This window comes from Falco punctatus (assembly GCF_963210335.1).
Source record: "Falco punctatus genome assembly, chromosome: 19".
NCBI lineage: Eukaryota > Metazoa > Chordata > Aves > Falconiformes > Falconidae > Falco > Falco punctatus.
The window spans coordinates 6095134-6116536 of NC_137599.1; the positions used below are offsets into that span (position 1 = coordinate 6095134).

At 63.1% G+C, this 21403-nt stretch overlaps 4 protein-coding genes across 6 annotated transcripts; 3 read left to right on the forward strand and 1 right to left on the reverse strand.

Annotated features, from left to right (window-relative positions):
* Positions 1-274: 274 nt before the first annotated feature.
* G6PC3 (glucose-6-phosphatase catalytic subunit 3) lies at positions 275-4307 on the reverse strand. 2 transcript variants are annotated; one of them, XM_080369634.1, is made up of 7 exons: positions 4200-4307; positions 3130-3356; positions 2684-2790; positions 1986-2076; positions 1476-1594; positions 1197-1368; positions 275-1093 (listed from the first exon to the last, which is right to left on the reverse strand). In XM_080369634.1, exons 1-7 carry the CDS (start codon positions 4227-4229, stop codon positions 742-744), a joined length of 1098 nt encoding a protein of 365 aa, XP_080225760.1. In that variant the 5' UTR covers positions 4230-4307; the 3' UTR covers positions 275-741. The 2 variants fall into 2 exon arrangements, with proteins under 2 accessions (XP_080225760.1, XP_080225761.1); XM_080369635.1 differs by having other exon boundaries at positions 1197-1338; positions 4200-4305.
* Positions 4308-4345: 38 nt separating this feature from the next.
* On the forward strand, positions 4346-13397 carry LSM12 (LSM12 homolog). Its single transcript, XM_080369662.1, has 5 exons — positions 4346-4540; positions 7168-7301; positions 12218-12327; positions 12775-12901; positions 13113-13397. Exons 1-5 carry the CDS (start codon positions 4420-4422, stop codon positions 13203-13205), a joined length of 585 nt encoding a protein of 194 aa, XP_080225788.1. The 5' UTR covers positions 4346-4419; the 3' UTR covers positions 13206-13397.
* Positions 13398-13539: 142 nt separating this feature from the next.
* On the forward strand, positions 13540-16495 carry TMEM101 (transmembrane protein 101). Its single transcript, XM_080369654.1, has 4 exons — positions 13540-14444; positions 15263-15443; positions 15529-15675; positions 15903-16495. The coding sequence occupies exons 1-4, from the start codon at positions 14308-14310 to the stop codon at positions 16209-16211; spliced, it is 774 nt and encodes a 257-aa protein (XP_080225780.1). The 5' UTR covers positions 13540-14307; the 3' UTR covers positions 16212-16495.
* A 2019-nt stretch (positions 16496-18514) lies between these two features.
* LOC308055460 (peptide YY-like) lies at positions 18515-20701 on the forward strand. Of its 2 annotated transcripts, XM_080369428.1 has the most exons (4): positions 18515-19395; positions 19773-19951; positions 20173-20244; positions 20409-20701. In XM_080369428.1, exons 2-4 carry the CDS (start codon positions 19773-19775, stop codon positions 20431-20433), a joined length of 276 nt encoding a protein of 91 aa, XP_080225554.1. In that variant the 5' UTR covers positions 18515-19395; the 3' UTR covers positions 20434-20701. The 2 variants fall into 2 exon arrangements, with proteins under 2 accessions (XP_080225554.1, XP_080225553.1); XM_080369427.1 differs by having other exon boundaries at positions 18515-19951.
* Positions 20702-21403: the final 702 nt, after the last annotated feature.

Sequence of the window (21403 nt, forward strand, 5' to 3'; positions counted from 1 at the left end):
TGCATTTTGGGGGGGGCCCGGGGGGAGTAAGTGGGAGTGCTGGAGCTCTGTGTCCCCTTTCCTGAACCTGTCAGAGCAGGACAGACATTCCCAGGGCTTTGTGGTTGCCCTGTGTGCCTCAGTTTTCCCACCTGCAGCAACAGGGCAGCCCTTTGCCATCCAGCCAGCAGCGGGGGCTCCATCCACCCCATCACCCCCCAGCCCAGGCGCTGCCCTCCCCGGGGGTCCCCAGCCCAGCCTGTGTCCCCCCTCTCTGAAGAACTTGGGGCTGGCAGGTTGGTAACGGTGCCTTTATTTGGTTAGAAACAGGGTGGCCCTTCCAGCCAGGGCACTACGGTGGGGATCCGGCGTGGGGGATCCCAGCGCCTTCCCCTTCCTGTGCCAGCGGGGGAAACCAAACTGGGAGAACTGGGGCAGCTGGAAGGGGGCAGAGTGGGGGAGTGGAAGGTGGTGCCATTTGTCAGGGACCCCAAGGCTGGGGATGTCCCCGTGCTGTGTCCCCAGACCTGCTGGGCATGGGGCACCCCCAGCTCTGCCCCCCACCTGCCCCGTGCTGAGGGGTCCCACTTCCCAGGGGGGCAGCAGTGCTGTTAGCACAGCAAGGGTTAAACTGGCCTGTGGTCCTAAGGAGGTGATGCGGGTGCCCTTCTGCTGTGAAGCTGGTGGCCGCTCAGGCCAGAAGCCACCTGCAATGGGCACAGCCAGGAGGGCATGGAACCCACCAGGACATGGTGGGGACCCCTAATCAGTGTGGGGGGAGCCCTGCGGGCGGCTAAGCGAGAGGACGAGCCGGGGCAGGAGAGATGCCACCAGCCAGGGCCCGGTGGCGTACTTGAGGAAGCTGGTGCTGTACCACAGGGTCACATCCGTGGGCTGCAGCAGCTGGTGCAGGCCCTGCATGGCTACCAAGGCCAGCATGGCACTGGCCACACGCTGCCAGGGGTCCAGCTGCTCACCCTGCTGCAGGGGGAAGCCGGCGGCCAGCCCCAGCCCCAGGGCACTGCCGGTGTCACGGCAGATGGAGGCAAAGGGCCGGGTGTCAAGGCGGAGCCAGGTGGGGTTGGAGCACCATTTGGTGGCCAAGTGGATGGACCTGTGGCAGGGGGAGAGGGGTTGGGGGGCAGAGCTCTGGGGCTAGCCCCCTGCCAGCCTAGGGGGCAGATCCCTGGGGTTAGCCCCCGCAGCCAGGCACTCACCAGTCAATGTCGATGCCGGCGGCGATCACCAGGCTGTGCAGGGCGAGGGAGCTGAGCAGCAGGGCCAGCGCAGCAGCCACGAAGAAGCCCGGGCTGCGGGTGGCCGGGGTGCGAGCCTGCAGCCCCCAGCCCAGGGCTGCCCCTGGATGGTGAGGACAGGCAGGCTGGGGTTCTGGGACGGATGGGGGCGGCTCAAGGGACGAGGAAGCAGCCCAAAATACCCTGGCCCAGGGCAGGTGTTGGGCTCCGGGTGGAGGGACCGCATGTTCCCCCGCTCACCTGCCAGGGTGCCACAGACCACCTGATGGGGGAAGTGGGCCAAGATGAAGACGCGTGAGAGCCCCACGGCCAGCAGCAGCAGAGTGTAGGCACCAAAGGGGGCCAGCTTCACCACCAGGCTGGAAGGCAAGGGGAGGGTCAGCAGCCGGGAGGCAGCCACTGGGTCCAGCTTAGTGCTCCTGAGTGTGTTGTGCCAGGCAGGGCAGGGCTGGCCCCGCTTGGCAGGAGGAATGAGTAAAGCACAGGTGAAAAAGGCAAAAAAAAGCACCTTGGTGGGGTGGGAGGGGGCTTTATGAGGGTCTCCAGAGTTTTGCAGCCTGTTGCTACAGCAGGCAGAGCTGTCAGGGTAGAGCTATGTTCCCCAGGAGCTGCTCTGCTGGGAGGGGAAGACATCCTTCCCACCGCCCCCGTGGCTGCTGCCTGCTGAGGAAGGGTCCCACATCACACCTCCCTCTTCCCAAAAGTTCTCTGGAGATTTCCAAGCGCCAGCTTCCCCGTTCTGGGACTCACCTCCTGGACTGTCTGGATGCCAGCTCTGTCAGAGCAGTGACAAGCGGCCAGAGGGCTGCCCCCGTGATCATGCAGTGGCCGGAGGGGCTCCCTGCAAAGAGGAAGCACAGGACGCTTGACACGGTGGGTTGGGGGGAGCATGTCCCAACACGGCGAATGCCCAAGGTCCCCCGGGAGAGCTGGGGACACATCTGCTGGGTCTAACCCTCGCGGCTGGACAGCCCCGCCAGAACCCTACACTCCCTCCTGGCTGCCAGCCACCGCCGGTGCGGGGAGCTTGGCTAGAGGATGAGGATGGAACAAGCTGCTGCCTGGGGATGATGATCACCCGCCCAAAAAAACAGGCAGGGATGCGGGCTCCGTGGGCAGGGGAGGCCAGGCAGACTGGGCGAGCAAGGTGCCCTGGTGCCCGCGGCTGGCAGACTCTCCTGTGGGTTTCCTGGCCCTGGAGCCATCTGTGCCTCGTGCGCCATGCCAGCAGCCGTGGCGCCCGGCCCGCTCCCCGCCGCTCGCTCGTTTGCTTTGCTGCGAGGCGCTGGCTGATGGATGGCTTTCCCCTTAGCGCGTCCTGCCAGCCTGGCAGCAGCCTCCAGCCAAAGCGCTCGCATCCGGGTGGGGCCTCCCAGCTCCTGCAGCCCTTCCCTAGGGGTCCCGGGGCCTGCCGGAGACGCAAAGAAAAGCTTTCATCTGTAACTCACCTGGTCCAGTTTCACAGGAGACAGGGAATTGGCGCAGCGTGACCAGTTGCTTACTGGTGAGCCCCGACTCGTGAACCCACCAGAAAGGGCGCTCCCCAAACAAGAACCTGGTGGGGAGAGAAACCACAGAGCGGTGAACGCCCAAATGTGGCCCAGCACCTTTGCTGCCCACCCCAGTGGGCCCAAGGGCTGAAGCCGGCAGCAGGAGGGCAGGATCCCTGCCAGTTCTTACGGCTCCCGGGCTTTTTTCTGCCATGAATCCCTGGCAGATGTGTTACTACGGCTCGGATGACCTGCAGAAACGCGCAGGCAAGGAGCAGCACGTGTCTCTGCCCGCCGAGCAGAGCCCGTGGTTGTATTTCTGCTACTGTGAACACGCTACCGCTCAGCCCTTGGGGTGTCACCAGGTGTGACAGGGACCCTGTGACTCCCGGCTCTCCCCTCACCATTTGAGGACCACGTTGAGCCACTCTGACACCAGGCCAATCCACAGCACCGACACTCCCACCTTGCGGTCAAGAAAATAGGCAATAGGGAAGCAGATGGTGAAGACGCATTTGGGATCAGCCAGGGAGGTCACGGAGATCCAGAACTTTTCCAGCCAGGGTGGCCCAGACTGCAGTGCCTCTGCGAAGCGGATCCCGGTGGTGTGCAGGGCATCCATCCTGCCGGGCTGGGGGCAAAGAGGGAGCGTTATTGCTCAGTCCACAGCACAGAGTCCGACTGAGGGGCAGCGATCCCAGGAAGGGGGTGTGAGGTGTGAGGTGGCTCCCTGGGGTGGTGTCACGCTGCGGCCAGCTCCCACTCTCGGCGTGATCCCGAGGGACAGGCGCCCCGGTGCTTGATGCCTGTGCTGGCACAGCTTCAGGGAGCCGCTCGTCACCGGCAGCTTGCCTGCGAGGGACTCTCTATCTTCTCACCCCACCCCCGCAGCTCAGAGGGTCCCAGTGGTGCCGCAGCAGGGATGGCGGTGCAGGGCTGCCTGCTGAGGGGCTGCCCACCGATGGGTGCTCCAGGCTGACCTGGCAGAGGACGTCCTGGGGGTCTCAACATGGGGGTCACTGGAGCAGCCAGGCTGCCCTGAGGAGCCCTGGCCTCCCTGGGGCTGGTGCTGGGACTGCCCGGGGCCCCCCTGGAGCAGGCCTGGGGGCTCCCTGTAGTGGTCCCAGGGTCTCCCTGGAGCGGGCCTGGGGTCTCTCTCTCTGGGGCCCCCCTGGAGCAGGCCTGGGGTCTCTCTCTCTAGGGCCCCCCTGGAGTGGGCCTGGGGTCTCTCTCTCTCCGGGGCCTCCCTGCAGTGGGCCTGGAGTCCCTGGGGTCTCTCTGGGGGGTCCCTGAGGTGCCCCCAAGCCTGCCTAGGCCTGGCCTGGGCCCTGGGCCCGCCGGTGCCGCCTGCCCCGCGGGGGCCACCCCGGCACGGTGTGCCCGGGATGGATGGGGGGTTGGGGGGGGTGAGGGGGGGTGGGGGGGGGTGACCCTGCCGCCGCCCCCCGCCCATCCGCGCCGCTCCCGCTCTCACCGGGCCGCTCCCGCCTACACCCCCCGGCATCCCCCGCGGCACGGGCCGGCTACGGGGCGGCGCGAGGCACCGGCGCGCCCCCCCCCCTCCCCCCCCGCGCGCGCTCCCCTCCCACGGCCAAGGTCACCCCGCCCCTCGTCGCGCGCGGTGACGTCGCGCGGCCCCGCCCCGCCGCGCCTGGCCGAGGCGAGCCGCGGCGGCCGCTGCGGGCTGAGAGAAGATGGCGGCGCCGGGCGAGTACTTCAGCGTGGGCAGCCAGGTGTCGTGCCGCACCTGCCAGGAGCAGCGCCTGCAGGGCGAGGTCGTCGCTTTCGACTACCCCAGCAAGATGCTGGCGCTCAGTATCCCTTCGGCAGCGCCGGGCCGGGCCCGCCGCGCCCCGCCACGGCCCGCCCGGGCCTCCGCCGCCCGCCCGCCCGGCGGCGGGGTCCCTGAGGGGAGCGGAGGGGGACGGCTGGTGGGGGAGCGGGGCGCCGGGGGAAGGGGGTGGGGCTGGAGGAGCCGTGGGTTGGGGGTACCGGTGCGGGACTGGGGTTACCGGTGCGGGACTGGGGCGCCCTATAGGGAGGTCTCGGGAGGGGTGAGGAGCCCTGCAGGGGGGTTACTGGGGGGGCCTGTGGGGAGGGCTGGGGGGCGGTGAGCAGCCCTGTAGCTGAGCTTGGGGTGGGGAGCGGGGTGCCCTGTAGGGAGGTTTTGAGGGGGCGGTGAGGAGCCCTGTAGTAGGTTTAATGGGATGGGGGAGTGGGGTGCCCTGTAGGGAGGTTTTGGGGAGCGAGGAGCCCCATAGCGGGGTTACTGGTGAGCTGGGGTGCCCTGTAGTGGGATTACTGGGCACGGGTGTTATATAGGGTTCTGGGGAGGAGCCCTGTAGTGTAGCTTGTGGGGTGAGTAGCTCCATAGAGGCCTGTGGATGGGGGTCTCCCACTGGGCTGGGGGGTTCAGGGAGGATAGGGGGGTCCTGGGAGGGGGGAACTGTCTTGGGGGAAATCTTGATGGCAGGAGGAGCTCAGGGGGTGCTTGGGAGGAGGCTGGGTACCTCTTTGGAGGTGCAGAGGGAGGCCTCGGAGGCACGGTGAGGTCCTGTGCGGTGGGCAGGGCCTGGTGGGGTTTAGGGAGGATGGGGTGAAGCCTGGGGGGATGGGATCCCATAGGAGGTATTAGTGTAATGGGAGACAGGAGACCCCTGCGAGGTTTGGCAGGGCGGGAGACCTCAGCGGGCCTGTGGGGGTTTAAGGGGAGACCACAGGGGCAAGGCAAGGCCCTCTGAGGGTAGGGGGGGGCTGTGGCGTTTAGGAGAGGTTTGGGGACCCGTGTGAGAGGAACCCTATGGGGCAGCCCCGGGGGGTGAGGGCGGGGGGCTGGTGGGTGTACCAGGAGAAGTGCCCTGTGTCTGGGGGAGGAAAGAGGCTGGCAGGGCACTTTGGGGCTGCCCCGGGCCTCATGTGGAGGAGAGGCAGGAAGACAATGCTCAGGGGTTTAAAATATAAATACATATGCATGTGTGCACAAGGATGTGCTTGTGTTTTTAACCCGCAAGTAAGGTGAAAGCACCGAGCTGTTAGAGAACCGCAGAGCTGAGGAAGGTGGATGCTCAGCCAGGGACTGGTGTTGGAAGGGGGCTGGAAGAGTGCTCAGGGTCCCTGGGGCGGGTTCTGGGGGGAATGAGGGAGGGAGGAGCAGTGAGAGGGCTTCGTGTCTGGATCTGAGAAGAGGGATAGGAAAAGCCCTGCTGGGTGCCTGGGCACGATGCAGTGCTAGAGGGGAATGGGGAACCCTGTCCCGGGCTGAGCTCCTGTTCGTGCTGGTGCAGTTCAGGTAGGAGAAGCTCCCCAGGCCCCAGTGGTGGCTGCAGGAAAGTCTTAAACAATGTCCAACAGGTTGGCTTAGCGCGTCACGTTGCCACTCTGCTCCAGAGAGGACAAGACAGCTCCTCTTCTGGCTTTGCCCCAGGTCTGGCTCTTCCTTCCAAAGCTGGAATGCTCCATCTCATCCCTCTGAAGGAAGAGACCAGAGTTCCCTGGGCATCCCTTGTTTTCTCTCCTTTATTGGAAGGTGTTTGCTAGGGAGGGCTTCACCCGCACAGCCGGGCTTGGGCGGGATGGGAAGAGAGGAAAAGTGACTCCTGCATCTTCTTGAGGAGGAGACAGCGCTGGCATGGAGGAGCATCTCTGTGCCATGCTCTCTGCTCCTTCCAGCAGGTGAGGGGACAGAGGGCTAACAGCACAGCCTCCTGGGGAACAGATTGTGCAGAAATTTGTCAGCTCTAGAAGATTTTTTTTTTCTGGAGGTGGTGCACTGTTGTCTCATTTACGCTTCCCAGTCGTGCTGTGATACTGACCACAGCAAACCTCACGGCGTTCAAGGTGCCACCCAGAAGGTGTGCGAGGGCGAGGAGGCCTTTCCCTGGGAACCACCGAGTAGCTCCTCTTCCATCCACGCCAGGGCCTGCTCCCAGGGAAGCTCTGGCTTAGCCACTGCCTGCAAGAGGAAACAGTTATGGTATAAAAGGTGCAAATTTGAGGGGCGGCGGTTGTTCCAGATCACTTCCCCATGCAGACCAGCATTTGTTGGATGGTGCTTGTGGTGAGCAGGGAGGCAGGTGGCACCGCAGCTGGGGCCCAGCAGCAGCACTTCTGCACCTCTCTGGCTAGTCAGAACTAAATTGCTTTTTTGGAGGTGACCACATATTATCCCAGGCTGTGTGTGTTCTGCGTACGGTGGTTGTTGGCTGGAAAACTTGTGCTATAGTTAGGAAAACTGAATCAGCATTAAACAGGTCCAAGAAGAGATGGGTGGTGCTGTTGGGGTCTCACAGGTGACCCCATGCTTGGCTGAGCAGGGGCAGGGGTGATGGAGGAACTCCCTGAAAACCGAATGGTTTCCTGGTTTGCTCCTGGACAGCTCTGTGTATCAGGGCTGGAAGTGTCTCCATCTAGATTTGTTTTCCTTAATGTTTTTTCCTCTCCAGAATGCCCCTCTTCCAGTGGAAAGCCTAATCACGCAGATATCCTGCTTGTAAACTTACAGTATGTTTCAGAAGTGGAAATAATTAATGACCGCACGGAAACACCTCCTCCTTTAGCTTCACTCAATGTTAGCAAGGTAAGAACCTGCCCTTGTGGACTCGGAGGCGTTTGCTCCTGGGAGGGAGGGATTCGTATAGGGATGTGTCCTGGTTTCAGGATGTTAACGCCTTTTCTCCTGTTGGGGATGAGGTAGCTTTTAAACTTTAAATCACCTGCTTTAATCACGACTTACCAGAGCTCTCTTAAGGATTTAGGTGCTGATATTTTGGGTGTGTTGAGTCTCTGTAACCTGCTGCTGGGGGCTTCTGTAGCGAGGCCTCAGGCAGCTGACCCTCTCTGCTTTGGGGTTGCTCAGCAAGGGAGCTGAGATCCTGGGTGAGAGAGAGGGAACCCCCGGCTTTGTTTTATCAAGAAACAGTCCTCGTGAGTGTGAATGAGGGACCGAGCGCTGTGCTTGCTTGGGGAGCTGATCCTGTTGCTGCACTCTGCTCCCCTGGGCTCCTGCACACCCTTGGTCTGTATTTGCTCTAGCATTGGCTGGAGTCGCCAGCGCAGTCCTACCACGTAGAATTAAGTGCCTGGGTGATGCTGTGTCCTCCTGTTAAAGCACTGAGAGCTTGGTCAACGGCTCTGCCCTGTTGCCCTCCTTGGAGGTTGCTCCGCTGTGTGCCAGCCTGCTGCAGCAGGAGTAAATGTGGGGCATGCAGGTGTAAGTTGCTGCCTGAAATGCTGGCCGCGAATTTCAGCGCTGGGACATGGGAGTGGTTTTAGTAACATTGAGACTGAAAAACACCTTTTCACTCGGGGAGAAGTCTGGTGGTCTTGATCCTCCTGGTTCCGTGGCATCCCCAGTGCCTTTGCTAGAGGGACATGGTGCTTCGCTGGCTGGAGAGAAGGGAAGATGGAGCCTTTCATAACCATGCAACAGGTTCTTCCCCTGACAGCAAATGACTCTAATGCTAAAATCAAAACCTTCCAGAGAAGATGGGCATAGCTGAAACTGGTACTCTGCTTAACCTAGCTCCTCCTGGGTGCTCTCTGCCATGATCCCATGTTAAGAACGCACTAGAGCACTCTTTGTGCTCCTGTGGATGATGCTAGGTGAGGTTTGTGCTTTGATGGGCGCCTTCGCTGCCTGCAGCCCGCTCTCCATGTGGATGTTGGTTGTCTTCAGAAACAGAATGATTTGGGGTGAAGCTGAATGGTGGTGGAGTGGGCAGGAGCAGTGAAGTGTGCATGCTGTTGGCTGAATTTTGAGGAACTGCTTTTCACATGCCGTTCTGCAGGGGGATCACTTCTGATTCCCAGTGGTGGTGTGGAAAAAGGGAAGGTGAGCTCAAGGCTGGTGTGAAGTGGCTAGAGGTAGCCAGGCTCCAGGGAAGCCAGGTGTGGGGTCTAGCTGTGAGGCTTTTCAGTTGTCACCTCCCTGTCCCATGGGGAAACCTCTCCTGGGTGTCCGTAGCCCCAGTGGGTTCCTTCTTGGTGGATTAGCACCTTGGCAGAGGTCTTAAATGACACAACTGCCGTAAAAATGTGACTGTTCATTGTAATTGGATCAAGTGACATCGCTGGAAGCGCAGCCAGGAGGTGGATGGGCCTGCTGAGAAGAAAATGCCCCATGTGACTTTAAATACTCACTTCAGTCTTCCCAGCATCAAAATAATCGCTGTGGATTTGGTGCGCGGGAAAATAATGAATCAAGTCATCTTCAGCGGATGGAATTTGGTGTGCAGCCACCAGTGTGGCTGCAGCCCCATCTCCAGTGACAGGAGGGTTTTTCTACATTGCTCTGACCCACATCTCCTGTCCTGTGAATGTGCAAGCACGGCGGGGTCTGATGGTGCTGCAGGACTGGAGTATAGATGAGCTGATACTGGCTGTACTGGGAGAAGAAGCTGTTGGTACATGGGAATGCTTGTGTTCCAGGACAAGCCCTTGATGTTCTGGAAGGCCCCGGAGAGCCAGCAGAGCCCCCAGGAGATGCTTGACCCTGCCTGGTCCTCAGTGGAGAGAAAATGTTGGGACCAGAAGACTTGCTGAGCTTGGAAGGCAGCAGGATCTGGCCGTGGGGGGCCCAGCGTGGCGGGGGTCTGAGCCCTTCTTGGAAGAGGGCAGGGGTGCAGGCTGGCTGCGGTGGAAGGTGCAGGCAGGAGAGCGGAGTGTCGGCTGCGGGTAGCTGTTGTGAGGCTGCTGCGGGAGGGGTGTCCTGTCCACACTGCAGGTTCCCCTGGGGGAGACTTCAGGAGGGCTGCAGGGTGAAAACTGTGTGGGAGGAATGCTTCTGAACCTGGGCGTGGGAAGGAGGGAGACACGTGGCTTGGCTCTGGCAGCTGGGGGGCCGGTGAGGGGCCGGCGAGGAGGCAGCGCTGGTGTGACAGGGCTGACAGCAGTTCAGCCCAGAGACGGCTGAGCTCGAGGTTTCCTGCTGCCGGCAATGGGTGCGCAGGGGAGGTGGCACTGAAGAGGCTGGGGACACCAGCCTGCCCTGTGGGGCTGGCACCTGCCTGGGGACCCCACAGCCGAGCACCGTTCTGTGGCACAGCCATCCATAGCCATACTGGGGAGAGGTCAGCTGCCTGGTTTTGGAGGGATCCCCTTGACTTGCTGCCTGGGATACACTGTGCTTGGCTCTTCTCAACAGGCTGCCGGCACCTGAGCAGGATGGGGGCCATCCCGGTGGCAGGGGCCCGTGGCACGGTGCTGGTGCTTGGCAGCCCTCACTGTCTCTTCTTGCCACGTGCTGTGTTTTCTGTCATTCACGTGGACGTGAATAGGGAAGTGACTCATTCATTCATGCCGCCGTCGAACAAGGTGTGTATCCGAGTCTCTTCAATGGCCCTGGTGCCTTCAGGTGCTCGCTGCAAGGGGGAGTGAAGCCGTGCAGTGAGCAAGGAGGGTATTTTGAATGCTTGAATTGGAGAGGCTGGAAGTGGGAGGCTCGGCGTGTCTGGTTTGTTTCTTGTCAAGGGCTAGTAGTGGTGAATGGAGAGAGCGCATCCTATTGCAGGGGAAAGGCAAGAGCGTAGGGACCCTGGGTCTTGGCACTCAGTTAATAAACTAACCAGCGTTGCGAGTGAGTCGGCTCTGAGTGAGGGCTGATGTGCTCCAGCCAGAAGCAGGAGGATGAGTTTGGGTTTTGTTGATACTGAGGTCTAGGAGCGCTTGATGAAGGAACGTAGGGATGCTGTCCGTGGTGGCAACGCATGAGCGGCTGCTCTTCATCTGCACCTCTCCAGGGTTTTCCATCTTCCCATGGTGGCTTCTTGTCACCCACCTCCTCACAGGGCTGTCCCCAAAGCTGGACCTGTCTGTCTCGGCATGCAGATCTCCTGGGACTTGTGAGCAGGCAGGGAAGGAGGAGCTGATGCAGCCGCTGTTTTGAGCTGGAGGAGCATCCCGAGGCCTGGGAAAGCAGGAGTGTTAAAACTGGACAAAGCAGTTCTGAACATCGGATGGGAGGGGCTGCTGGGTGGGAAGGAGATCTGCTGGGGGGAGCCTGTGGTGGGCTCGGTAGGGAGGTTCACGTGCCCCGTGCTGCGTTTGTGGCCCATCGGCGTTGTGTCAGAGGGGCTGCAGCAGTGCAGGCAATGGAGTTGGGGGAGAACTGGGTAACGCCGGTGCTGGTGGGCAGCCCTGGTTGGGTGAAGGTGAAGTGTCGGTGTGGCCCCAGAGAAGGCTAGTGGTCGTCGCATGGGTGACTTGGATGCAGGAAAACTTACTGGGGAGCATTGTGCCCAGTCTTACAAACCAGTTTGGAATCCTGGCAGTCTTGGACAGAGCAATTCCTATGTGGGACGGGGCAGGTGGCTTCAGGGACAGCTTGTGCTGGGGCTGCAGAAGGATCCTGACCCCCAGTTAAGGCTTCCCTGGCTTACCAGGAGGCTGAGGAGCACGTGGTGAGCAGCCGCCCAAACAAAGCTGTGGTGAGCCCTGCTCACGCCTGGGCACGGCGTGGGGACGCAGGGGCTGTGGCTGCCGTTGCAGGAGACGGGCTGGCTGGGATGGAGATAGCCATCCCTTTGCTGCAGAGTGTCCCTGCTCAGTGGGAGCTTGGGCTTTCCGTACCCAGCGAGGGCTTGAGAAGGGGTGAAGCCATCCTCAGGCAGCATGGAGAAAGCCAGTCTGGCTTGGGGAGCGCTCGGAGGCACGAGGCCGTTCCGGGAGGAGGAGGAGGAGGAAGAGAAGGGCGGTGTGGGCGGCAGTGCTGGTGTGGCTCTTCCACTGTGGCAGCTCCAGCTGGGAAGAGGCGGCGTGTCCAGCACCGCCTGCCCATCTCCTGTTTCCAGGCAGCTGCCGCTCCCGGGCCGGCCGTGGGATTGAACGAGGGTTGCCAGCGTTGGGGTTTCCCCTCTCTACGCAGCAGCCTGCCAGCGTAATCGCGCTTCCCCGCACATGGACGTTGTGAGCTGCTGGAGCAACTCCCACAGAACCCATTCTGCTGGGTTTTTGTGGAACAGAATAACCGCTCCGGGATAAAGTTGCTCATACTCCTGCATGGTCCGTATGGAGGCATTTACACCCTGCAAGCCCTAACGTAATGGTTATTCTGGGCTTGTCTTTCCTATCTGCATCCCCTAAACAGCAAGCAGTGGGAAGGTGGTTTGGACCTAAAATGCAGCAATTAATTCAGAAAAGGCAGAGGGGAAAGTGATGTTTGTGCATCTGGCCCCTGGCAGCTGGTTTCTTCTCTGTGCCTGAACCAGGGGGTGTGAAAAGATGGTGCCCACATCCCTGAAATATTAGGGAGGGGGAAAAAAGACTCAAAAAGGATTTAAGCTGTGGTCTGAAATCTGTGCGACGCTCCGTAACATACGGACAAAGCTGTGGTGGGAAGGTGGAGATTGCAGGCTCTTTGCTACCCTGGTTTAACTGGCGAGCCGGATGGTCAGCAGCAGAACTGTGTCTGCAGGGGACACCTGTGTCCCCTTAGAGCTCTTGAGGCTGCTCAGGCGGTGCTCAGCCAAGATCCCTCCCTCTTTGTCTCCCCTCCAGCTTGCCAACAAAGCACGGACGGAGAAGGAAGAGAAGATGAGCCAGGCGTATGCAATTAGTGCTGGTGTCTCTCTGGAGGGGCAGCAGCTCTTCCAGACTATACACAAGACGTAAGTCCCCTCATCGGTGCCTCCTGCTCTCTGCCTCAGCCACCTGCGCTGCTGCCTTGGAGTTGCTCGTATCCCTGTTGTTTCCTGGGGTGGTTTTGCATTGGTGGGTCACTCAGACTCGCCACAAAATGCTGCTGGTGTGTCCTGGGATGTGCCGGCCAGAGCCACACAGCCCTTGGGCAGGTGTAGGAGAGAGGAGGGCTCCCTGCCCTTCGGGCACTCACCAGCCACATGCCCATCACTGTGGGCTTGTGCCCCTCTCTGCTAGGGTACCCAGGAGATGCTGGGTGGCTTTTGTGCCCACATCGCCTCCGCAGTGAGGTCTGAAGTGGGCAGCAGGACCGCGCTGGGGGCGGGTAGTGGCTTTCAGAGGGGCTGAGGGATGCTGGTGTGCAGCCCAGTGCCCCGGGCAGTTGTGTTCACTGATCCTTTTTCTCTTCCTTGCAGCATTAAAGACTGTAAATGGCAGGAGAAGAACATAGTTGTGATGGAAGAAGTCGTTATTGCCCCTCCCTATCAAGTGGAAAACTGTAAAGGCAAAGAGGGAAGCGCGCTGAGTCACGTACGCAAAATAGTGAGTATGGGCAGGGGGGGTCTGGTGGCATTGGGGCTGCTGGGGACACCAGGGGGGTGTCACATCCCTGGGGGCACCTGCGGTCCCTCCTTGGGTGGACTCGCCCGCCTGCTGCGGATCTCCAGCCCCTCGTGGAGTCCCCTGCCTGCCCCGGGGATCCCCTGCTTTGGCTAAACCCTCTCTCTATCCACCCCACCCTCCCCGCTGGCAGGTGGAGAAACATTTTCGAGACGTGGAAAGCCAAAAGGTAATGCAGCGTTCACAAGCACAGCAGACACAGAAGGAAACCTCCCTCTCGTCCTGAGGCCCACCTCCTGGCACTGGGGACCCCCACCGCCCGCCACCGGGTCACCGAGGCGGGAGGGCGGCGGCGATGGGGGGCTCAACTTTTATTTCCTTTTTCGAGCTCGTTAATGGGGAGCTTGACCGATTCCAAACCTTAGACTTTAAAACAAACGAGAAAAGAGAATAATTTAAAAGCTCATGCATTACTTGACTAACAGACTTTCTTTTGTCCGCCATGTTTTCTTTCCTACCAGCCAGTCAGACTTTGTTAGTTTTATTTTTTGACCTTTCTTTTCCTTTTTCCTACCCCCCTCCCCTGCTGCCACCCCTTTTCCCCTTTACTTTTCTAAAGGGGGTCTGCCCCTCCCCCATGAACCCCTCCAAAAATAAAAGTAACGAGCTGACTGCGGTGGCTGAACCGGGACCCTTGTGACCAGCGCGGTCTCGTTTTAATTTTGTTTGCACAGGGCAAGGCTTGAATTAGTCTTATTTTTCTTATCTTTAAATATATATATGAATATATATTAAAATGTTCTTTAAATATTTTCTGCTTCTAGCAGTGCTCTCAACCAGGATCGTGGCAAAAAACACCCCCCCTCCCCCCCTCCCTTGTCCCCATCCCCCCACCAGCCCCAGGGAGCCCGAGGGGGGCTCGGAGGCTGGGGGATGGGGCTGCGGCCCCTCCTGCCCTGCCACCCCCCGCCCTGGACCATGCTGGGGCCTGGCTTGGGGGATTTTCTCCCTTTTCCTTTTTTTTTTTTTTTTTTTGGCCCCTTTTTGATTTATTTTTTTTTATATTTTTATTTTCTTCTTTTTTTTTTTGCCATGATCCTTCCCCCCCTCCCCTTTTTTGTTTTGTTTTTTAAAATAAATGGATCAAAATCAAACAATTCAAGCCCTGCCTTTAGAAGAGTTAAAAATTAAAAAAAAAAAATTAAAAAAAAGGAAAATTTTTTAGTATTGTTTAGCAAAAACAATAAAACCCGAAATTTTTTTAACCATCACCCGTGTCTGGCGCTCTGCGGGCGGGGCCTGCGCGGGGGTAGGGCCTTCCCGTGTGGGCGGGGCCCGTGGGGCGGGACTTCCGGCGCGGCGCGGCCCTTCCGGTGGGCCGGGCGGCGATGGCGGCGGGCCGCGGGTGGCGGCGGCGGGCGCTGCGGCTGCTGACGGCGGGCGGCGGCGTCCTGCTGACCCGCTTCCCCTTCTGGCACTGCTTCAGCGGGCTGCTGCTCTGCGCCGAGCGCGCCGGCGGGCGGCGGTGCGGGGCGGGGGGGACCTGGGGGGGGGCTCGGGGGTTCCTGGGGTCAGTGTGGGGCTGGGGGGAGGAGGGGTGCGAGGGGGTGTGGGGCTGGGGGGGGACTGGGCCTGCGGGGCTTCTGGGCGGGGTGCGGGGCTGGGGGGGACTGGGCCTGCGGGGCTTCTGGGCGGGGTGCGGGGCTGGGGGGGGACTGGGCCTTGGGGGGCTTCTGGGCGGGGTGCGGGGCTGGGGAGGGACTGGGCCTGCGGGGCTTCTGGGCGAGGTGTGGGGCTGGGGGGGCCAGGGGGGCTCCTGGGGTCAGTGTGTGGCTGGGGGGGGCCAGGGGGGCTCCTGGGGGCTGTGGGGCTGCAGGAAAGCAGGAGGGCTCCTGGGGTCAGTGTGGGGCTGGGGGCTCTTGGGGGCTGAGGGGCCTGGGCCTTGTGGGGGCTTTTGGGAGGTGTGGGGCCGAGGGAAGGCAGGGGAGCTCCTGGGGCCACTGTGGGGCTGGAGGGCTCCTGGGGTCAGTGTGGGGTTGGGGGGCTCCTGGGGGGTGTGGGACAGCAGGGGGGCTCTTGGGGTCACTGTGGTGTTGAGGGGGGCCTGGGGCTGGGGGGCTCCTGGAGTGAGGGGCCAGGTGAAAGGGAGCGTGTGGGTCAGGGGAAGGGCAGAGGGGCCATTGGGGGGCTGGGGGGGCACAGAGGGCTGTGTGGGGCCAGGAGAGGGCTGTGGCAGAGTTTGGGGGTGAGGGGTTTGGGGGGCTGGGGCGAGTCAGGGTTCTGGGGGCGAGCCTGCACGGGGGCGTTGGGGGGAGCTGGGGCTGGAGCTGCGGTGCCCCCCAGGAAGCCGGACATCCCGGTCCCCTACCTGTACGTGGACATGGGGGTGGCCGTGCTCTGCGCCAGCTTCATGTCCTTCGGGGTGAAGCGCCGCTGGTTCGCCCTGGGGGCCGCCCTGCAGCTCGCCGTGGCCACCTATGCCGCCCACGTCGGTGGCCATGTCCACTACAGTGACTGGCTGAAGGTGAGAGCCCCCCCACCCCCCTGAGACTCCCCCTCAGCCCACCTGGGTCTGGGGGAGCCAGGGGGTGACAGCGGCCCCGGCGCAGGTGCGGATGTACTCCCGGACCATCGCCATCATCGGCGGCTTCCTCATCCTGGCCAGCGGGGCGGGGGAGCTGTACCGCCAGAAGCCACGCAGCCGCTCGCTGCAGTCCACGGGGCAGGTCTTCCTCGGCATCTACCTCATCTGCCAGGTACAGGGGAGGGGGCGAGCACGGGACAGCGGGGGGGCGACAGCCACCTCCTGCTCCCCACACTGCTGCAGGCGGGGGGCTGGATCTACCGGAGGTTTCCTTCCCTGGGGGAGAGGCTTGGGCCAGCGCTGCCCATGCTAGCAGTGCTGCCAGTGCCACCAGTGCTGCCAGTGCCACCAGTGGCACCGCTGCCACGGCACTGCAGCCCCCCTTTTTGCCCCCCCCAGGCCTACTCCCTGCAGCACAGCAAGGAGGACCGCCTGGCCTACCTGAACCACCTCCTGGGGGGTGAGCTCGCCCTCCAGCTCCTCTTCATCCTCTACGGCCTCCTGGCCCTTGCCTTTCTCTCCGGCTACTACGTGCGGGCAGCGGCGCAGGTGCTGGCGGTGCTGCTGCCCCTCGCCATCCTGCTCATCGACGGCAACATCGGCTACTGGCACGACTCGCGCCGCGTTGAGTTCTGGAATCAGATGAAGCTCATCGGGCAAAACATCGGCATTTTCGGAGCCGTTGTCATCCTGGCCACCGACGGCTGAGCAAGGCGGCCGCTGGCCAGGACTGCTGGGGGCTGGGCCGGGGGGGGGGGGGGCAGTTTTTTTAAAGAATCACCGCTATTTATTCTTTTTTTTTTTATTTGTAAATATTTGATAATTTTGCCAGAGGACGGGGTGGTTGCTGCACTGGGTGCATGGGGGAGCTGGGGGGGCTCCTGCCTGTGGGGTGCTGGCCACCGTGTGGCCGGGCCTCCTCCCCACCGCGGTGTGCCCCCCCCCCCCCCCAGGTGTATTTTTACTGCTGCGATGAGAAACCTTTTCCGTCATCCCCGGCTGTCTGGGCTGTTGTGTGCTGGCACGGCCGGGCCCTGCTGCTTTAGGGGAGCTGCTCTGGGGGGCTTGGAGGGGAAGCAGTCTCGGGGGGCTGTGGGGAGGGGGGAAGCCCCCTTGGGGGTGCCCAGCCTGCGGTGGAGTGTGGGCAGTGCCGGACAGTGAGTTCTGCTGCCAGTTCCTGCCCATCCTGGGGGCCGCGCCTTGGGGGGGGGGGGGCTCAGCTTGTGGTTTGCGGCGGGACGTTGTTGTGCCATGGGGGGGCATCATGGTGGGACGTGGCGAGGGGCTGGCAGACCCCTGCGGGCCATGTCCGCGCTGTCCCTGTCCCCACTGTCCCTGTCCTGCCACCTGGCTGGGCAGGTGTGTGTTGCCCCCCCCTCCCCGCCCCCCCGGCTGGGCAGTGGAAAAGCAAACAGGGGCTGATAAGGGCCTTCCTCTGGGGGGGCACACGTGGCCCCTAAAGTGCCTCCGCCGGAACCGGGGGCCATAAAGTGCGGGGAAGCGGCAGGGCCCTGTTTGCTCTCCCCCAGCTGGGGGGGGTCACGGGGGCCCCTCATCCTCCCAGGACATGACGCCCCCCCCCGGGGCTGCCTGGGCTCCGGCAATGCACCTTCAGCCCCAGTCCCTCCTCCTCCTCTAAGCCAGCGGGAGGATGGGGGGCACGCACTGCACAGCCCCTGCCCCCTCGTCCCCTTTGGGTCCCCCGGGGCCACCCTGGCCGGGGGGGGGTGGGCGCTGAACCCCGGCCCCCCCACCTCTGTGCCCGCTGCGGGGGGCTCCCCCCGCCGGCAGAGCCATCCTGTGACCTTTGGAAAATTGTTGTTTACTGTCACTTGGGGGAAATGGTGCAGAAAACCCGTCTCCCGTCCCCTGCCCCCCCGGGGGGGTCGGCTCTGTGCCGAGGGGGGGCTGGGGGCCACCCGGACCCCGATCTTCCTTCGCTCGGTGTAGGGACAAGTGTGACGATGCAGGGACGTTGCCGCTGCCCTGTGTGTTTGGTCCCCACGCACAGCAGTGGGACGGGGGGGTTGGTGTCGTTCCCCCCCCCCAAACCCCGCGATGGGACAGAGCCCCCCATCACGGTGCTCCTTTGCTGGGGAGGGGGCTCAGCCCCTGCCAGGGCGGTGCAGGCCACTGCGGGGGGGTTCGCAGCCCCCGCTGATCCCATTAGCCCCCATTGGCCCGGGCCTTTGCGGGGATGTGAAATGTGCTGGCCTGGGGGACTGCACCGGGGCTGCTCCCACCCCTCTGGGCTCGCGGGGGTCTCAGCCCCCTCCCAGGCTTCCGTGGGGCTGAGCACTGTGTGGCCGGGGCAGCAGGGACCCCCGGCTGTGTCGCTGCACACCGGTGGTGACACCACGGCTGCACCACGAGCAGAGTGTCCCTGGGGCTGGGGACAGCCACAGGGCTGGGACCCCCGCGGTGGCACTGCCACCAGACGTGACCCCAGCGCCGCTCGCCGGGGTGATGACCAGGTCAGGAGTGTGGAGCGTGTCCTCTCCAGCCAGGCCAGTGGCACCCCGTGGGGTCCCCACCGAGCCGTGTCCCCTCCGTCCCACTGGCTGCAGCCGCGGCTGGGAGGGGGCATCCCGGGGCTTTCGGGGACCCTCTCCCCACCCCAGCACGCACACAGTGGCTTTGGTGACCCCTTCCTGGTGGGGACCTGGAGCCCCCGCTCGTAGCATGTCCCCACCAGGCTCCTCCGTGCCTCAGTTTCCCCCCGGAGGCCTGGGCTGGGTGATTGCTCCTTAATGCCAAATCCATAATTAATTAGTGTGTCCCCCGGTGCGGGGGGCTCGTGGCGGGGGAGTGGAAAGGGCAGCTCATCTGTCCTGGAGGGCTGTGACAGCGGTCGATGGGGGGTGGGGGGGCTGCAGTAGTGGGGGCTGCGGTGACGGGGGCTGCGGGCGCTGCAGTGGTGGGGGCTGCAGTGACGGGGGCTGCGGGTGCTGCGGTGATGGGAGCTGCGGTGGTGGGGCTGCGGTGACGGGGGCTGCGGGCGCTGCGGTGGTGGGGCTGCGGTGACGGGGGCTGCGGGCGCTGCGGTGGTGGGGGCTGCAGTGGGGGCTCCATGCCCTGCCCTGCTGCCTGGGGAAACTGAGGCAGCCACAGCTGTGGGCTGTGTCCCCTCCCCTGTGCTGTCCCCTGTGGGTGGCCTGTGCCAGGGCTAATGTCCCATGTGCTGTGTTACAGCTGTGCCACGTTTGTGTCCCTGTGTGTGGCTGATGTCCCTGTGTGCCACTGCCACATCCCGAGGCTGTCTTGGGGCCGTGTGTGTGTGCCGTGGCCGCATGCGACACCCGTGTCCCTGGGCTGTGCCTGTGTGCCGTGGCTATGTGTCACATCCGTGTCCGTGTGCTGCATGTCACGTCTGTGCCTGTGTGACATGGTCATATGCCGTGGCTGTGTGTCACATCCATGTCCCTGTGCCATCGCCATGTGCCACCTGCCATGGCTGTACGCTGCTGTGTCCTGTGGCCACATGCCATGCCCATGTGCCATGCCTGTATGCCATGGCTGCATGTCACCAGTTGTGCCTGTCTGGCATTGCCACATGCCACATCCGTGTCCTGTGGCTGTGTTCCGTGTCCCTGTGCTGTGTCCGTGTGTCCCACCCATGTCCCCTGTGCCCCGTGCCTGCACCCCAGCCCCTCGGGGTACTGGGCTGGGGGCCTCTGCCAAGGCATGGTGACAAGGGGCTGGCACATGTCCCCTGGGGTGGTGGCGGGGGGGCTGCGGGATCCTGCTGTGCCCGTGGGTCGGTCACGGCTGAGGGAGGAGCCAGCAGCCCCCCCCGGAGCTATAAAACCCCGGGCAGGTGGAGGAGCCGCTGTGTCCCCGGCACTGTCACCCCACTGCCAGGCCCTGCTTGTCACCTCCTGCCTGCTACATCGTGAGTGCGGGGACAGCTCAGGGCCAGGGCTGGGGTCTTGGGGGGGTCCCTGGAGGGGAGGGGTCCCTGTGGGGGGGCTGGGGACTCTGGAGTCCCATGAGGTGGGAAATCTCCCTTGGGGATGCTGGGGGGTGTCTCTGGGATGAGGGTGTCCCCGTGGGACATGGGGGAGGTCCCTGGAGGGAAGATGTCCCTGGGGAGGGGGGCTGGGGTCCCAGGTGGGGGAGGGAGATGAGGGGGTCCTCAGGGGTGAGACACCTCTGTGGGCTTGGGGGGGCTTTGGTGGGGGGCAGAACCGCTCTGGGGTGTGCTGGGGGTACCCGAGGGCGATGGGGGTGATCCAGACGCAGCGGAGGCTGTCCCCTGTCCCCATGCAGATGGTGACGTCCCCGAGGCCGTGGCGCATGCTGGTGGCCGTGGCCCTCTGTGCCCTGCTGTGCCTGGTGGCCGCCTACCCCCCCAAGCCCGAGAGCCCTGGGGACGACGCCTCCCCTGAGGAGATGGCCAAGTACTTCTCGGCCCTTCGCCACTACATCAACCTGGTGACACGGCAGAGGTGAGCACAAGTGGGCGTGAATATGTGTGTGCGAGCCCGCTGGCGCTTGTGCAAGCTCCTTTGCATGCACAGGCAAGTCCCCGTTTGCACACTCGTGCCTGCCCTCTTGCACACCTGTGTGGTCTGCCACGTGCACCCAGCAGTTCCTGTTTGCACACACCCGTGTGCACGGGAGGTCGCATTTGCACGCCCGCATGTGGCCCTTTGCGCGTGTCCCGCAGGTACGGCAAACGCGCCAGCCCCGAGGCCGTGGTGTCGGAGCTGCTCCTTGGGGCCAGCAGTGACAAGTCATGGTGAGTGTCCTCATCCCTGCCCCTGTCCCCATCACCCTGTGGACAGGGAAAGGGGCTGTACCGTCTCCTGCACCCTGGGGTGGGGGTCCTGGGGGTAGTTTGGGGTCCCAGGGGGTGTTGGGGGTCTTGTCCCCGCTTTTTCTCATGTCAGCTCTTCCCTGCAGGTACAACGATGACTCTGCGTGGTGACCGGCAACTCCCAGTCCCCCCTGTCCCCCAGATCCTCCCTGTCTCTCCGTGTCTCCCTAAGGGACCTGGGGCTCCGCCGCAGGGTGGGCCCCAGCACCCAGGGCCAGCACAGACCCCCCCGGCCAGGAGGGCCAGGGACCCCCAGAACCTGGTCCAGGGGTGTCCCACTGGGGGGGGCCCTGACCCCATCCCCTCCCCACCGCTGTCGGGGGGTCCCATGTGGTCCCTGCACGCCCCAGCCAGCAGCAATAAAGAGCACGATCGTGGGCACCAGTCTGGGCTGTGTGTGCCGGGGCACGGGGGAGTAGAGGGGGGATGGAGGGATGCGGGGGAGGGGGGAGGGGGGGAGGTAGGGAAAGATGGAGGGGACACAGGAGGGATGGAGGGCAGAGGGGTGAGGCTGTCTGGAGGGAGTAAGGGGCAGAGCACCTGCTGGAGTGCTAGGGCGGAGGGATGGAGAGGGATGTGGGGAGGGGGGGCAGATGGAGGAGTGGAAGGGGGTGAGGGGCAGAGGGTCTGGTGGAGGCTGGGGAGGGAGGGAGAGGTGGGAGGGGGGTGCACTGGCGGGCTGGAGCACACGGGTTGGATGCTAGGGTGCACTGGGTGTGGGGGCAGCGGGTGGCACAGGGTGCTGGGGGGTACTGGTGGTGTTGGGGCACACAGGGCGCTCGGGGCACGGTGTGCACTGCCACTGGGTGTTGGGGCGCACTGGGTGCAGGGGGGTGCTTGGTGGGGGGGGTGCAACAATGCTGGGACTCAGGGCACGGGGGTACGTTAGTGGTGGGTGCTGGGGTGCACGGGTTACTGGGATGCACTGGGTGTGAGGGGCACTGCGTCTGGGGCTGTGGGGTGCACTGATGGGGAATGCTGGGGTGTGCTGGGTGTGGGGGCACTGGCAGTGGGTTGTTGTCATCCACCATGGGGTCCCTGTGGGGACAGTGACTGTCAGGGGCTGTGTCAGGGCTGGGCC

Excerpts from the sequence above, each read along its gene's own strand:
- LSM12 (XM_080369662.1), top strand. The coding sequence starts at position 4,420 with ATGGCGGCGCCGGGCGAGTACTTCAGCGTGGGCAGCCAGGTGTCGTGC. Across the intron at positions 7,302-12,217 it reads CTTCACTCAATGTTAGCAAG|CTTGCCAACAAAGCACGGAC; the intron begins GTAAGAACCTGC and ends TCTCCCCTCCAG. Across the intron at positions 12,902-13,112 it reads TGAGTCACGTACGCAAAATA|GTGGAGAAACATTTTCGAGA; the intron begins GTGAGTATGGGC and ends CCCCGCTGGCAG.
- G6PC3 (XM_080369634.1), bottom strand. The coding sequence starts at position 4,229 with ATGCCGGGGGGTGTAGGCGGGAGCGGCCCG. Across the intron at positions 2,077-2,683 it reads CTCCTGTGAAACTGGACCAG|GGAGCCCCTCCGGCCACTGC; the intron begins GTGAGTTACAGA and ends TCCTCTTTGCAG. Across the intron at positions 1,369-1,475 it reads GGTCTGTGGCACCCTGGCAG|AACCCCAGCCTGCCTGTCCT; the intron begins GTGAGCGGGGGA and ends CATCCGTCCCAG.
- LOC308055460 (XM_080369427.1), top strand. The coding sequence starts at position 19,725 with ATGGGGGTGATCCAGACGCAGCGGAGGCTGTCCCCTGTCCCCATGCAG. Across the intron at positions 19,952-20,172 it reads AACCTGGTGACACGGCAGAG|GTACGGCAAACGCGCCAGCC; the intron begins GTGAGCACAAGT and ends CGTGTCCCGCAG. Across the intron at positions 20,245-20,408 it reads GCCAGCAGTGACAAGTCATG|GTACAACGATGACTCTGCGT; the intron begins GTGAGTGTCCTC and ends TCTTCCCTGCAG.
- TMEM101 (XM_080369654.1), top strand. The coding sequence starts at position 14,308 with ATGGCGGCGGGCCGCGGGTGGCGGCGGCGGGCGCTGCGGCTGCTGACG. Across the intron at positions 15,444-15,528 it reads ACTACAGTGACTGGCTGAAG|GTGCGGATGTACTCCCGGAC; the intron begins GTGAGAGCCCCC and ends GCCCCGGCGCAG. Across the intron at positions 15,676-15,902 it reads GCATCTACCTCATCTGCCAG|GCCTACTCCCTGCAGCACAG; the intron begins GTACAGGGGAGG and ends TGCCCCCCCCAG.